Source organism: Colletotrichum spaethianum, assembly GCF_022836535.1.
Source record: "Colletotrichum spaethianum MAFF 239500 DNA, contig07, whole genome shotgun sequence".
In the NCBI taxonomy this organism is placed as follows: domain Eukaryota; kingdom Fungi; phylum Ascomycota; class Sordariomycetes; order Glomerellales; family Glomerellaceae; genus Colletotrichum; species Colletotrichum spaethianum.
In genome coordinates, this window is record NW_026054777.1 from 170,321 (window position 1) to 183,769 (window position 13,449).

Below are 13,449 nucleotides of genomic sequence, written 5' to 3' on the forward strand. Positions count from 1 at the left end.
ACAGGCAGATCAACAATTGGCAGCAGCAACAAAAAGGATTGCGCCCAAAGGGAGGATGCAGCGTCGCAGCGGCGCAGATCTCAATTGACGGCTTGTACGCACCTGCCTTGCACTGGTAACCAAGGTAAGGTAGTGACACGTAGCTCGACCGTTCTTTTATTCGCGAGCCGATGGGTAATGGGTAGGTTCAGGTTCTCTTGGTTTTCCAAAGTCCCATACCTATATCCATATCTCTCAGTCTGCAACTCCTTGGCTCATCTGCGCCTGAATGCCAAATACAATCCGCTCGTATCCGGGCACTGGGGCACGCCAAGATACCCTGCCACACGCGCACACACACACACCTTCACCCTTCTTCTGTCGCTGGCAAATAAAGAGGAATTGTTCCCGTCTTGTACAGAGACTGAACCGAAGTACTAAATAAATAGAAATACAGGAGGGATGAAGAGACGGAACCGACGGCGACCACGTCGGGCGGCTCTTTCCCCGTATTTCGTGCTTTCTACCGCGGGCACTCCGTGGGGGTTCAACCATTCCCGTTCCAATTGCTTGAACCGTCACGGCACCGCCCAAGAAAAAAACGTCCCAATGCACTGGGATTCACGACATGGATACAGCAAGATGTTGAGTCGCCAGCACGGCCCTGGCATGACTGCACAGTGTGGCGTCCCAGCGGGTCGAACCTTAATGGCCGGCTTCTATTTCCTTTCTCTCTCTCTCTCTCTCTTGCTCTTTCGCCTACGTTTGGGCATTCTTCGAGAAGCGACTTAGGACGCTGGCGGACGCTGGCAGACGCTGGCAGATGTTGGCGCACCATTACGACATGACAACTCACGGCCCTTCAACTACCTAACAGCATACGCACATCATCGCATCGGGTGGCCTGGCCAGAACCTGTTTGGGCGCAAAGTGCAAAAGAGACTCGGACTCCTCGTTCGTCTTCCCTTTTATCCGTCCCTTGCCCTCCATCACAGGCCAACGCATCTCCCGCTCGGCTTCCTTGCCTTCGACACGCATTCAACACGAGATGCGCGCGCGTCTTGGTGGGGCATAATGTCGATGGCCACTGGTACACCCCGTGGCATCGTGGCCGGGACGACCTTTGCTCCGCGCACTAAAATACCATTAAAAAAAAGTGAGGCAGGAGAACCTTGAAGAATGAAACACACCAGATAACTTTATCTGAACAAGGACTCGCTGCAAATTCCCCGGATTTTCCCAGCATCTTCCCTCGATCAAAATACCCATCGCTCGGTAGCTGCGGGATCAACCACACAAATTGATGGTGCCCATCCATCCCACTTTACAGAGCCCTTATCCGCTTGTCAATTCGGCATTGGCCATGATCGCCAAACACGACCCTACGAGTCAAGCACGCCGTTTCAGGAAATGTGTCGACGGCATCTTACGCAATGTCCTTGGCCATTCGCTCCTCCCACGCTCCTTCTTCGTGGGGAAACCGAGAGAGACCGTTGCCATGTCCAAAGCTTCTCGGTCGCCTCAGCTATGCGCTCCCCACCTGGCCGATGTACACCATCATCTTCCGCCGCTCTCCCATCTCGGTCAGAGTTCCGCACCGTTGCGCTCGACAAATGATGCTACAGTAAGTAGCCTTCCTTCCTGGCCCTTCTTATCTGACTTTGGCCTCCTCTCCCTGGCGAACTGGGTTCGGGGCTGTGCATCACTCCTCCTCACCAAACCACTTAGGATTGCAAGTCGAATAGGACTTGGCGACATTCTGCGTTCATCTCCTACTGGAAGAAAGTTTAAGAGGCCTCCGTATTCCCGCAAACAAGCCAAGGTACAACATTCTATCAAAGTTTGCGTTTTGGATATTTCGAGCGCCTGCAAGTCGAAATGAGCAGCCCCTGAGCTCGCAGGCACACAACACTCTGACAGCCAACCGCAGGCGCCGTGACGCTCTCTCTCATCATCAGCTCATTACGAGGTCTGCATCCGTCAATCCCATTCGCCTGCAGCACGGTACAGACATTTGGCATTGATTGATTCGGATTGCGCTGGATGCGCTTCGTCTCGAGCCAACACCCCCAAGCCACGCATTCGAACCCCTGTCGCCCGCGTCGGTTGCCCCTCCCCCTGCGTCTCCGCCAATCCCACGCAAGGCTGACAGCATGAGCCATTCTGTATGACCATCTTTTTTTGGCCCCGGCAAGCCCCGACTACACCAGACACGCCGCTGAGCAACAGGGGATGCATGCGATGGCTACCTAGGATGGGTAGCGCGCTCACCCGCAGGTCTCTTCTCTTAGCTCTGCCAATGGCTGGTGCTTGACTCCCTTCGTTTATGTTGCCGCCCGCCGCAGGATTGGCTTCATGCTTCCCACATTTCGTCCCAAAATCTCAGAGTTCCGTGCTCCCGAACCCAGACCAAGAGGTAAGACAGCGTAGTTTGACATCGCAAGACAGCGTAGTTTGACATCAAAACCTCAATTTGGGATGTGCTCACTATCACTAGTAACAGCAAGGAGAGAGCGAGGTTTTCGTCCGGTGTCTAGACTTGATGATGTCACGATTCACCAAAAGCCCTCGGTCAGAGCGCTCGACCTGTTTGAGGGGAGCGTTTTTCTTACGCAACATCCCCTTCCTCACAATCCAGTCAGTAATCGGATCGCCATCACACGTGTCCATCTTTGCCCGTCGTGGATACGCCGCTCGATTGCCAGACAAAACACCAAACAAATGGCCGTTCGTTTATGGCCAACGGCCGCCAACCGGGCTAGGCATGAATAAGCCACACCCCTGGCTCTTGGCGGCCAAGTCTTGCCTTTTGCAACAACGAAAAATTGGGGTGTCGGGTTTCCGACGGAGAGCGTCTCGGTTGCTGCGCCTAATGAGTACCTCGAGTAGAGAAAGCGAGACGGCAGGAGTGGGCAACAAAAAGAGACGAGGAAATGTTGTGGTCGTGAGCGATGATCCAACACGGGATCTAGCATGAGGATCCAGCCGAGACTAGACCTGCTTGGGGGGGCGAGGCTTGGGGAGTCGGGGACGAGCCCACAAGGCCAGGCACGGCGACATTCTGGGCTGGTCCGGGCGGCTGCTCTGTACTGCACAGTGTCGAGACGGGGCAACGCTAACTGTCCCCGGCCGGGGCGCTCGTCCGGCTCCACTTCCGTAGTCCATTTTGACGGCCTGGAAGGCCATTCCCCGGTCGGTGCCTAATTGGAAATTTGGCAATTGGCGACACCACTGGGCGCTGCCGCGGCTCGCTGCTCATCAAACGCTTCAGTCTATACCAGTACCTAGGCCGTGTTAAACGTCTCACGGGGCGTTGATCCACTATCCTATGCGGCAAAGCGACCCCCCTTGTCCCATCAACCATATGCCACCTTCGTACCTTTCTTCCCGGTTGCTCGCCCGTCTCCTGTTGGACTTGTCCGCGGAAGCGAGTGAGCTGATCTCCGGTCTAGGCCACGGCCGTCCCTTACGTCGAACCTAGTGTACACACGGGGCGGCGGTACGGTTGTGGTTCGCGAGAGCGCGAGAGACAGTAAAGACATGGAGAAGAAGAAAAAGGATCCTTGAGCTAAGGGAAATGGCACCCTCATCCTTGTCGCTTTCCGTTCGATGTAAGCCGGAAAGGTAAGGGGATGGAGGGGCAGAGGTACGGATACAGGGCGTGCGAGGACAGGTGAGGGAAGAGGGGAGAAAGACTGAGAGACCGAGACTGAGACTCGCGAGGCGTAGAGTGGGCGGGAGGGTCACTTGTCGGCCCCCTAATGGGGTTTGGGGCGTTGCAATCTGTTAGCAGTTGGAGAAACTCGGCGCAGGTGAGGGGGTTGACAAACGAAAAGAAAAAAAACGAAAAAAACCAGCAGCTGCCCCGACTTTTAATTCGCTTCACGAGGTACCGAACTATTTTCCCCCGTTGCCTGCCTGAGAGTCGGCTCTGGAGGGCGAGATCGCATCCACTCACTACTACTGTTTGTCGTTGCTACCGGGATACGGACTCCACGACCCTGACATTATCTTCCCTTGCCTTGCCTTCCCATACCTTACCTTACTGTGTACGTATCTTTTTGCTGGGTACCTCAAGGTCTTAAGGTGGGAAAGAGGGACACCTATCCCCTCGTCGGCCGGTCCTTTCTCTCGAGCTCTTCCGACTCGCAGCTCCTCTCCTTTGGCCTCGCTCTTCTCTGCCTTGAGGTGCTGGATTGGAAACCGGTAGACTCGCTTTCTGCTTTTCCTCGTCTAACCCGCACTGGAATTAGAGAGCAGGCCGACTTGTGGTTCCTCGGTTGTGTAGCTACAGTTCCACCGCCAAGGTTCTCCGCCAAAGACCCAGCCAGAGACATTCCATCGTTCGCGACTTTCTGCCACTTCCGCGCCGCCTTGGGCTTTGCGACACCTTTCCCAACATCAGCCCAACGCTTCTCTTCGCAAACGGTCAACACCACCTTCAGACACGCAACAGCCGTTGACCCTTTCCCCTTGTCAGAATGGCTCCCCTAACAAAGGCTGCTGCCAACGGCGCTGCTGCTGCCGCTGCCGCCAACGGCGACTTTAACCGCGAGCCCATCAATGTCATTATCCCTATCGGCGGCATTGGCTCCCGCTTCGCAAAGGAGGGCTACCGCTACCCGAAGCCGCTGATCAACATCGTTGGCCGGCCCATGCTGCTATGGCTCATTGACAACTTGAGCCTCCAGCCCGGCGACACCCTGTGGATGGCCATCAACGAGGAGGTCGACGACGAGTTCAGAATCGGTCAGCTCGTGAGCAAGACCTTCTCCAAGATCGACTTCAGACTGCTGCGCTTGCGTCACCAGACCAAGGGCGCCAGCGAGACGGTAAGTCCTACACCCGACCCCCCGCGGTCTCCCCTCGTCGCATAAACCGCCCATGGAGGGGCAAAGCCAAGATGGGAGCGCATCGCTGACGGGTTCCTGCCCCTGCAGCTCTTCATCGTCACCCAAAGCATGACCAAGAAGCACCTCGAGCGCAAGACCGTCTCCCTCGACTGCGACACCATCTACTGGGCCGATGTCCTTCAGGACATCCGCAACATGCCCAAGGGCCATGGCGGCTGCTTCTACTTCCCCGACGTCGGTGACAAGCCCATCTTCTCTTACATCAAGACGGAACCCACCAAGTAAGTGAACCCTGGGAGCGCGTGCTGGAAGCTTCTCTCCCCAACTGCACGTCTAACAGAGCACCTTTACAGGGACGGCTTGGAGCGCATCGTCGATATCCAGGAGAAGAAGGCCATCTCCAACAAGGCCAACACGGGCGCGTACGTCTTCCCGTCCGCCGCCCAGCTCAAGTCGTGGGCCGCCGAGAACCTCGACATGAAGAGGCCCGACGGCTCCGAGGTGGGCGAGTACTACACCTCGCAGATGATCGCCCTCATGATCCAGAACGGCGTTCCCTACCTGGGCATGCCCGTCAGCACCAAGGATTTCAGCGTTGTCGGCACGCCCGAGCAGCTCAAGGACCTCTTGAAGCTTCTCAAGACCGACACCTCCAACCTCCCCATCAAGCTGAAGAAGCGCCGTTTCTGCTTCGACCTCGACATGACCCTGGTCGGCGTGCCCGCTGTGGCCGGAGACTACTCCACCTGCCCTCCCATCGAGAAGAACATCCGCCTTGTGCAGCAGTTGTATAACGCGGGCCACTACATTATTATTGTAAGTCGTGTCGGGGCGCTTGGCGCAAACAGCAGACGGTCCCTCTGAACGTCTTTGGCTAACTTTCCAATAGCAAACGGCGCGTCGCATGCGCACACATCACGGAAACCTGGGCTCTGTCCTCGCGGATGTCGGCCCGGTTACCTTTGCACAACTGGCCAAGTACGAAATTCCCTACCACGATATCCACTTCGGCAAGCCCTACGCCGATGTCTACGTCGATGACCTGGCAGTCAACGCCAACTTGGATACCATGCGGGAGATTGGTTGGCTTCTGGACGAGCACGACCCGGCTGCGCTGATCGGGCAAGATGCTGGTACCGCAGAGGACGCGAAGAAGGCCGGCATGATCGCCGCGCGCGACTTCAACACCATCCAGATCATTGGCGACAAGGTGATCAAGTCGAGCAAGTCGGAGAACATCCTTGGCGAGCTCTTCTTCTACTCCCACATGCCCGCCGATATCGCGCACATCTTCCCTACCGTTTACAATGTCGACTACATCCCCGACACCACCACCTACAACATCACCATGGAAAACCGCCGCGGCTTGACCTTCTCTCACCTCCTGGTCGGTCGCTCAATTACCAAGGGCCGCCTCATCTCCCTGCTCAAGGCTCTCCACTCCGTCCACACCACGGCCAGCACCGACAAGGCCACCCTCAATATCCCCAGCGCTCTGGAGAAGAAGTTCGAAGAGCACTCCCTCGCGCGGGCAAACCACCGCGTCAACATCTACGCAAACTATGGCTCGAAGCTGCGCAGTCGATACTATCAGCATCAGGACAAGTACGACGCGCTTGGCCCCCTGGCTGCGTCCCTTTTCGCCCGTATCAACGAGTTCCTCGACACCTACGAGGCCGAGGAGAAGGGCGTGCATGCACAAGTCATCCACGGTGACCCCGTCTTCAGCAACGCCATCCTGTCCAAGGACGAGAAGCTCGTCAGCTTCATCGACGTGCGCTGCCAGCTGGAGAACACACTGACCCCCGAGGGTGATATCCACTACGATCTCGGCAAGGTCTTGCAGTCCCTATGCGGCTACGACCACATCCTCTTCATGAGCGCCAACAACCACGACCTACGTGGCGCTCTCGACAACGACCAGCCCCTTCTCGACGAGGCCGACTCAGACCTCCTCGGGAGTCTTCAGGAGCACTTTTTCACCTTCCTCGAGGAGACGTACTCGGTGCGCCTGCACCGCAAGACCCTCTTCCGCATTACCGCTTCTCTCTTCTTCAGTCTCATTCCCCTGCACCGACCGGAGCTGGGTGCCGTCTTCTTGCGCATGTGTAAGGAGACGCTGGACAAGGCGAGCAACATCAACTACGGCCCTGGCGCGCGCTCCACGGCAGGCGTCACGCTCAGCCGGCGGGCAAGCTCCAACTTTGGCGGCGAGGAGAAGGCTCGCGAGATGCCCATCGTTTCCGGCAAGGGGGAGAACCTCTCCATCCCAAACGTCGTCGTCTCAGCGAAATAGACGAGGCGAGATATTCCGTGAGGTGTGATTGACGGGGTGTTAACGGGTCATAATGTGCCGAGCTCTCGGAAAGGTGGGCTGCCATGGCGGGGGTGGAGTTGGATTGATGTCATGGGGACAGTGCTCCCGCAAGGGAAAGCGGGGAGCTTGTGTGGGGGGTCCTGTCGCATCAGAACTCGCTCGTCCCAGGGGAATATCATTTGTCGAGTTTGCATTGTGCTTTTTTTGGGAAAAGGGAAGCGTTTCGTCGGTCATCGGGTTGCAACGTTTTTACTCTGAAGTCTACGAGGATCATGTATGACTATACCAAGAAAACACATTACATTGAAAAGAGCTTCCCGTGTGTCCGGCCCGATGGTGAGCTTGAAGGCAGGCGTTCTGTACACACCGGTATATAGGTGGTGTGCGCGAAGTCTGGGTTAGACCTGAGGGGGCCGATCGTGTTTTCAACTTTGCATTTGAAAAGAGTCTATCGCGAATTATTAGCAACATGCAATGAGTTGTTCATCAACGAGGTCCTCGACCCCCTTGTCCGTCCGTACATTCCTTCCCCTGCGAGAGTCGCGTAGCCGTAGTCTCGGCTTCTTTCCATCCCGCTCGCTGTTGTTGGCAGTGGCATGTCCATGTGCCCCTGGCATCAGACCGAGGTCTGCCGTGGCCCTGAACCCTCCTCGGTCGAAGAGAAGTCGGCTGCGCCGGTGCACGGCAGCAACAAGAGGCCGGCTCTCGAGCGGCACCCCGACGACCCGGACGTGTGGGTGTGTTCTGGGTTGGGGACGCCGTCTTCTCGGCCGGGAAATCTGTCGTGGATGGGTATCCGTAAACGGTTCTTGCTATTGGGGCGTGTTCAATGGCGAAATGACCCCGAGGCGAGAGTGATGATCACCGGGCTGGCGACTTGCATGGGGCGAGGCTCAAAATGCGTATTTCCCTGCCCGATGGACATAGATACCCGTTAGCTTGAGCTGTCGCCCTTGGGGATCTCGTCAGAGTCTGGCGGTCATGAGTGCCCCGGGAAGCGCTACTTCCGCGGTCATCATTTCTCAATATGCGGGATCCCATCCAGGGCAGCAAATATCAAGAAACCCATAGACCGCGCACTCTGCAAGCGATTACTGGTCCAATCCCATGTAAACAGTGAAAGTCCCGCGCAGTGTGCAACAAGCAGTGTGCTCACATCCAAAGATAGAAAGCCGATGAGAACATGGCCTCATCTCCCACCCCAGAAGGTGGAAGAGACGCGCTGCCTATCCGTCCCCTGCGAACACAGGAGCCACAGGATGCAGGTGATTCGAGGTTTCTGCGCTCGTCCCACGACTCCAACGTCAACCAGCCCGCGATACAGACGCAGAAGAACCACAACAACTGACCCGCTGACCCAACCGCGCGTGCGTCCGGCGTGCCCGGCGTCGTTTCCATGCCTCTCGGGGACGGCGAGGCCGCCAGCAAATGACCAAAAAGATCCCGAGTGCAAAAATTCATAAAGTGAGCCAAATGTACTCATCCCTTTCCTGAGCACCATCGAATCAGAAGAAGAAGAAGAAGAAGAAGAAGAAACACCCCCAAAAATCAACATTTCGTGACCTTACATTCAGCCACCAACACGATGTGATGGTCTGTGAAAACCAAACCTCAGCATCATCCATTGCATCTGGCCAGATGAAAAGGGCTGCCCTTCTGTTCAGTATGGTTAAGGAGCCCGTCTTGATGAACCCCTCCGTGGTGTGTCTGAACAGTCCTGGGGCCCTAAGGGCCATCAGACCCCAGAGCTTCAACACATCGCTTACAATACATGTCATCGTTGACTACATTGCCAAACATCGGAGATGACATGCATTCCCCTCGAACATGTCCGTAGTCTTGGATGCTTGGTTAACCAGGGATTGAGTTCGTGGCATACATCTTCAAGTGTTAAGATGGGTAATGTGTGTTCCCTCTCATATTGCTTAGAAGTAAGCCTTCTTTTTTGCTCCTTTTTTTCTCCGTCGAATTCGATGAGACCAACGTTGCGATTTCTGTTGCCGGGGTCACAAGACCATCATATCACGCATAGAAAAACTGGAACACAGTTGAGGAAAGGCAACGTTCACTATCTAATTGAACAGGCCGCAGACCTGCTCACCCAGGACACTGCCACCCTATTGCAACGATTGAGGCCATGCTAGTGATGACCCGGAACTAGTAGACCTTTTGAATCCCTGACTCGCCATGAGAAATTTCTCGCCCCTCTCTCATCTTCTCACTATCATCATGCTCATCGCTTCCTTCACTCGCTCCCTGTGCCATCCCTGCCCTTCACACTTCATGCATCCTTCCCTTCATCCATCGCATCTTGGCTGTTGGTCATCCGTCGCGTCTTCTGCTTAGATGTACCACATAGTGCCCTTGAACATCTCGCTCGCCTGGGGGTCAGCATCGGCGCCGGCACCGCCCAGAGGTAGAAGCTGCATAGCCTCGGTAGGTCGATCATTATCGAACATAGACATGCCGCGAGCGCCGTACTCATCGGCCATCTCTGCAGCCTTTGGACCAGAACGGAAGCCATGGGACGTCGCGATGTTCTCGTGGGCACGAGCGCGGCCACAAGCAAGATCTGCATAGTAGATTGCGGGATGGAGCGATACCGGAGTCGTCGAGCGGGCGTAAGAGTAGCACTGGCCGTAGATCATGCGCTGAAGATCGTTGGGTTTCATCTTAGCCTCGTCCACGAGAACGGTGTAGTGAACGGGGCGCGCAGTGCCCTGGATGGCGACGTGAGAACAGAGGTAGAAGTCCCACCAGAACGGGTGGCAGACCTCCCGCTCCAAGAGGGTACCGGGCAACGGGTTGCCGTTCTTGTCGCCCTGCTGCGGGAAGAAGCGGATGTGATGACGCTTGGTTGCCACGATAACAGTCCACTTGGGCTGCTTTTGTCCCTGGTACTTTTGCTCCATCAGCTTCTTCATCGTCCCAACCTCGTACTCAAGGACCTGAGCGTATTGTCCCTCGGATACACCGTCACGGAAGTAGATGATGTGGGGGGGTGGCGCCGGGTGGTTCATGCGCTTGTGCCAAGTGGGCATCAGGCGAGCGAGGAAGTTCTTTGAGTTGATAGGAGACAACATTTCAACGCGGTAACCATTGGTCTCGACGGCCGCGGAGTAGAACGTAGCATCCTGATCCATGGACATTGTCATTGCAGCCATCGAAGGGGCGTCAATGCCCGGCGAGGAGTGAGATACGTCGACGCCAATCATCATTGTAACTTGCTTGAAAAAGGCAGGAGCTTTACTGGCAGGACCGGACGGATGGGGGATACGGCAAGTAATGCCGCCGAGCTTGGCGTTGACCTTCATGGCCACATTGGAGTGGTACTGACCCTGGTTCTTCTCGACGTGACGCGCAAGGACGCACTGGGTGAGCAGGCCGAAGCGACAGTCACCAGACTTCTTGATGCGCTCGTAGGAGCCAGCGTTGTTGAACCTCAGCACGCAGAAGAGCAGCTGAGGAGTAGCCTTCGTCTGTGCCTTGATCTGAGCATAAGCCTTCGCAACGGCCTCGGCAACATTATGGTTCCGGACCTCGCTGTCAACGATGACGGCATCCCTCATAATCTTGCCTCCGTGACCAGTATATGTCTGCTTGAACGTCTGTACAAAGGCCTGGGCGGTGGCCTTGTTGCATCCATTCTCGAGAATAAGTATACCCCAGGACTGCAGGGGTTGACGGTTGGGAACCCAGAACTTCTTGCCACGCAGATCCCAACGACCAGAGAACATGGGGCTTGTGATGTTGTTCGCGTACTGGATCTTAGGGGGCTCGAGAAGTGAACCCTGGGTTCGGGCCATCTGATCCTCGAAGACGACACCGTACTGGCGGAGGTACGGGTCTTCCTTCCACGACAGCTGATTCTTTGCATCCATGATGTCAGCTTTTCGCTGGTTAGGTCGCGTCACGGCGGCCTTAATCATAGCGGAGGTCTGATCCGGGTCCAGCTTGAATTGGTAGCGCTGCATAGCCTTGACGATGCAAATCTCCATCGGGAAGAAGCCAGACTTTGCAGTCTCAACGACAGGCCAGTTGGGGAACATGACCTGATAACCGTAGGTCTTCTGAAAGTACTGAGTAATGTTCATCAGCACGTTGTTGTTCTCGAACTGGATACTGTCTGCGGTAGCACCCCGCTCACCGAACTTCTGATCAAAAGCGAAGGCCTTGATGCGGTAGGTCTTGTCCCAACTCTCCTTGCCACGGTGCTTAGGGGAAAAAGGAAGCTTGACCAGCTTGCGAAGATGTTTGAAGGCATCCGACATGGCAAAGACAATACCCCCGTTCCGGTCTTTCTGCCGAACCGGCTTGAGCAGATCGGCGATGTCGTTGGGCTTCATGCTCTGCCATCTGCGGTCACAAGTGCCCAGAAATTCCCGAACAAACATGTGCAGTGGTACGTTGCCCTTCCAGAAAGCAGTGTTGGCGACGTCGACGTTCAGACCGAGTCCACGTCCAATCTTGTCCATAACAGACTGGTTCATGCGGACCGAGGAATAAACACCCTTTACGACCTCCAAACAGGGGCCAAGGTCCATACTCTTCTTGTTGCGCTCGTTGTAGAAATTCCGCTTGATAGAGAGAAGACGCTCGCTTGGATACTGGCGCACAAGGTGATCCATGAAGTTCATGCACTCGAGGACGGAATTGTCCCAATCCATCTTGCCAGTGAGGTATGCCTCCAGGGCTGCCAAGTTGATTCTTTTTGTCTCCTTCATGACGAAGAAAAAAGAGTTATCAGGGACCTTAGCATTATGCCGGATAGGCTTGCCCTCGTCAAGATCGACCTTAAGACGCTCCTCACCACGGTTGATGGGAACCGAAGACCTGTGAATGTATTAGTATGGCTGTTCAAAGAATACGCAATGCGTGAAAAGAATACATACCAAGCGAGCTTTCGGCCATCTTGCAGCCAGAGACACTTGTACTTCTTTAGCATCTCCTGGACGGCGCGAGACTCCCAGCACTTCTTGAAGACAACGTTGTATTTCAGGGGGGGCGGGGAGATAGTGACATCATATTGATAGATTGTCATCTTGTCGTCCCACTGTTTGACGCGGAACTGGTTCACCTCGAGATTGACCGGCTTACCGGCGGTGTTGTAGCCAGGTCTCCGAACAAAAGGAGATGCGCCGGGGTTGAGAAACGACTCGGCGGGCGGATCGATGCGGGTATTCTGATGCTCCTTCGCAGGACCACCCTGAGGCTTGGCAGGATCGAAGCCCATAGAAGGACCGAAGGGGTTCTGAGCCTTGGGTTGAGAGGCGTGCGAACCGGAGCGGGATCGACCGCCAGAGGGGGAACCACCATCGTTCGATCCGTCCATGTTCATGATAGAGGCACGGATCTGCTGAGTACGACCGTTGGCAGACATCTTGTGAATGAATTGGAGGTGATGAGACTGTGCGGTTGCTGCTCTTATTGTTGGATATGGATTTGAGAAGTATCTGGTTTTGCTATTGAAGACATTAATATGTGTTGGTGTTTGAGAAGAAGTTTGGTTGCGAGCGGAGAAAAGATGGTTTTTTTTCAGGCTGAGTGAAGGTGATTGAGACAGACGGAAGAAAGGTGAGAAGGAAGGAAGGAAGGAAGGAGGTGCTCCAGAAACGCAGGAAGGCACAACTGAGATGGCAAGAGCCAGTCTCACCTCACAAACCAGTGGTTGAGCAATGAAGGCCGCCAAATAAGAATTGTGAGTAGGTTGGAAGTGGTGATGTATGGTTGAGGTGAGCAAGGCAAGACGACATAGAAGGAAGCTGCCGGTGAAAGATGATGGTATGTATGGGTGGGGAGGATGTGTGAGGAGGATTTATGATAAGTGTGAACAAATATGTGATAGACCTACCTTGATCTTGGCTGAAGCTGGTTGGTTGGTTGTGTGTGTGTATGTGTTGAAAAAGAAACGAAAAGACTCTGGGTGAGAGAAAAGGTTCCCTTATATAGAGACGAGAAGGAGGGCGAATTGTGATGGGCAGAAGGCCTAGTTGTCGACCCTGAGGGAAGGAGCAAGAGAGGTACGAAGTCAAGGCAAGTGCGAAAAACGAGACGGGGGGGGCTCTTGTGAGAGAAGGAAACGGCCACTTGAGGCAATTGCGAGATGGATGGTAGGACACGAAATATCTCACACCAAAAACAGATGGCCTGCTGTCGTCAATATACCAGCTTAAAAGTCATTACGACGTCACATATGTCAGTTTCTGATGGGTATACGGCAAAAGGCGAACTCTCTGATTTTAGCTAGCTAGGATAGGATAGTGCAGATCCAAATGATGGGGATAGCAGAGGCGTCAGTGA

General features: G+C 55.0%; 2 protein-coding genes across 2 annotated transcripts; one reads left to right on the plus strand and one right to left on the minus strand.

The window, feature by feature from the left end:
* Positions 1-4,634: 4,634 nt before the first annotated feature.
* ColSpa_03483 (uncharacterized protein) lies at positions 4,635-7,128 on the plus strand (the record flags this gene model as incomplete). Its single annotated transcript, XM_049269695.1, has 5 exons — positions 4,635-4,811; positions 4,878-5,113; positions 5,186-5,648; positions 5,722-6,437; positions 6,795-7,128. 5 exons carry the CDS (start codon positions 4,635-4,637, stop codon positions 7,126-7,128), a joined length of 1,926 nt encoding a protein of 641 aa, XP_049125652.1.
* A 2,363-nt stretch (positions 7,129-9,491) lies between these two features.
* On the minus strand, positions 9,492-12,529 carry ColSpa_03484 (protein argonaute; the record flags this gene model as incomplete). The annotated part of the gene is made up of 2 exons (XM_049269696.1): positions 9,492-11,982; positions 12,042-12,529. The coding sequence occupies 2 exons, from the start codon at positions 12,527-12,529 to the stop codon at positions 9,492-9,494; spliced, it is 2,979 nt and encodes a 992-aa protein (XP_049125653.1).
* Between the last annotated feature and the right edge of the window lie 920 nt (positions 12,530-13,449).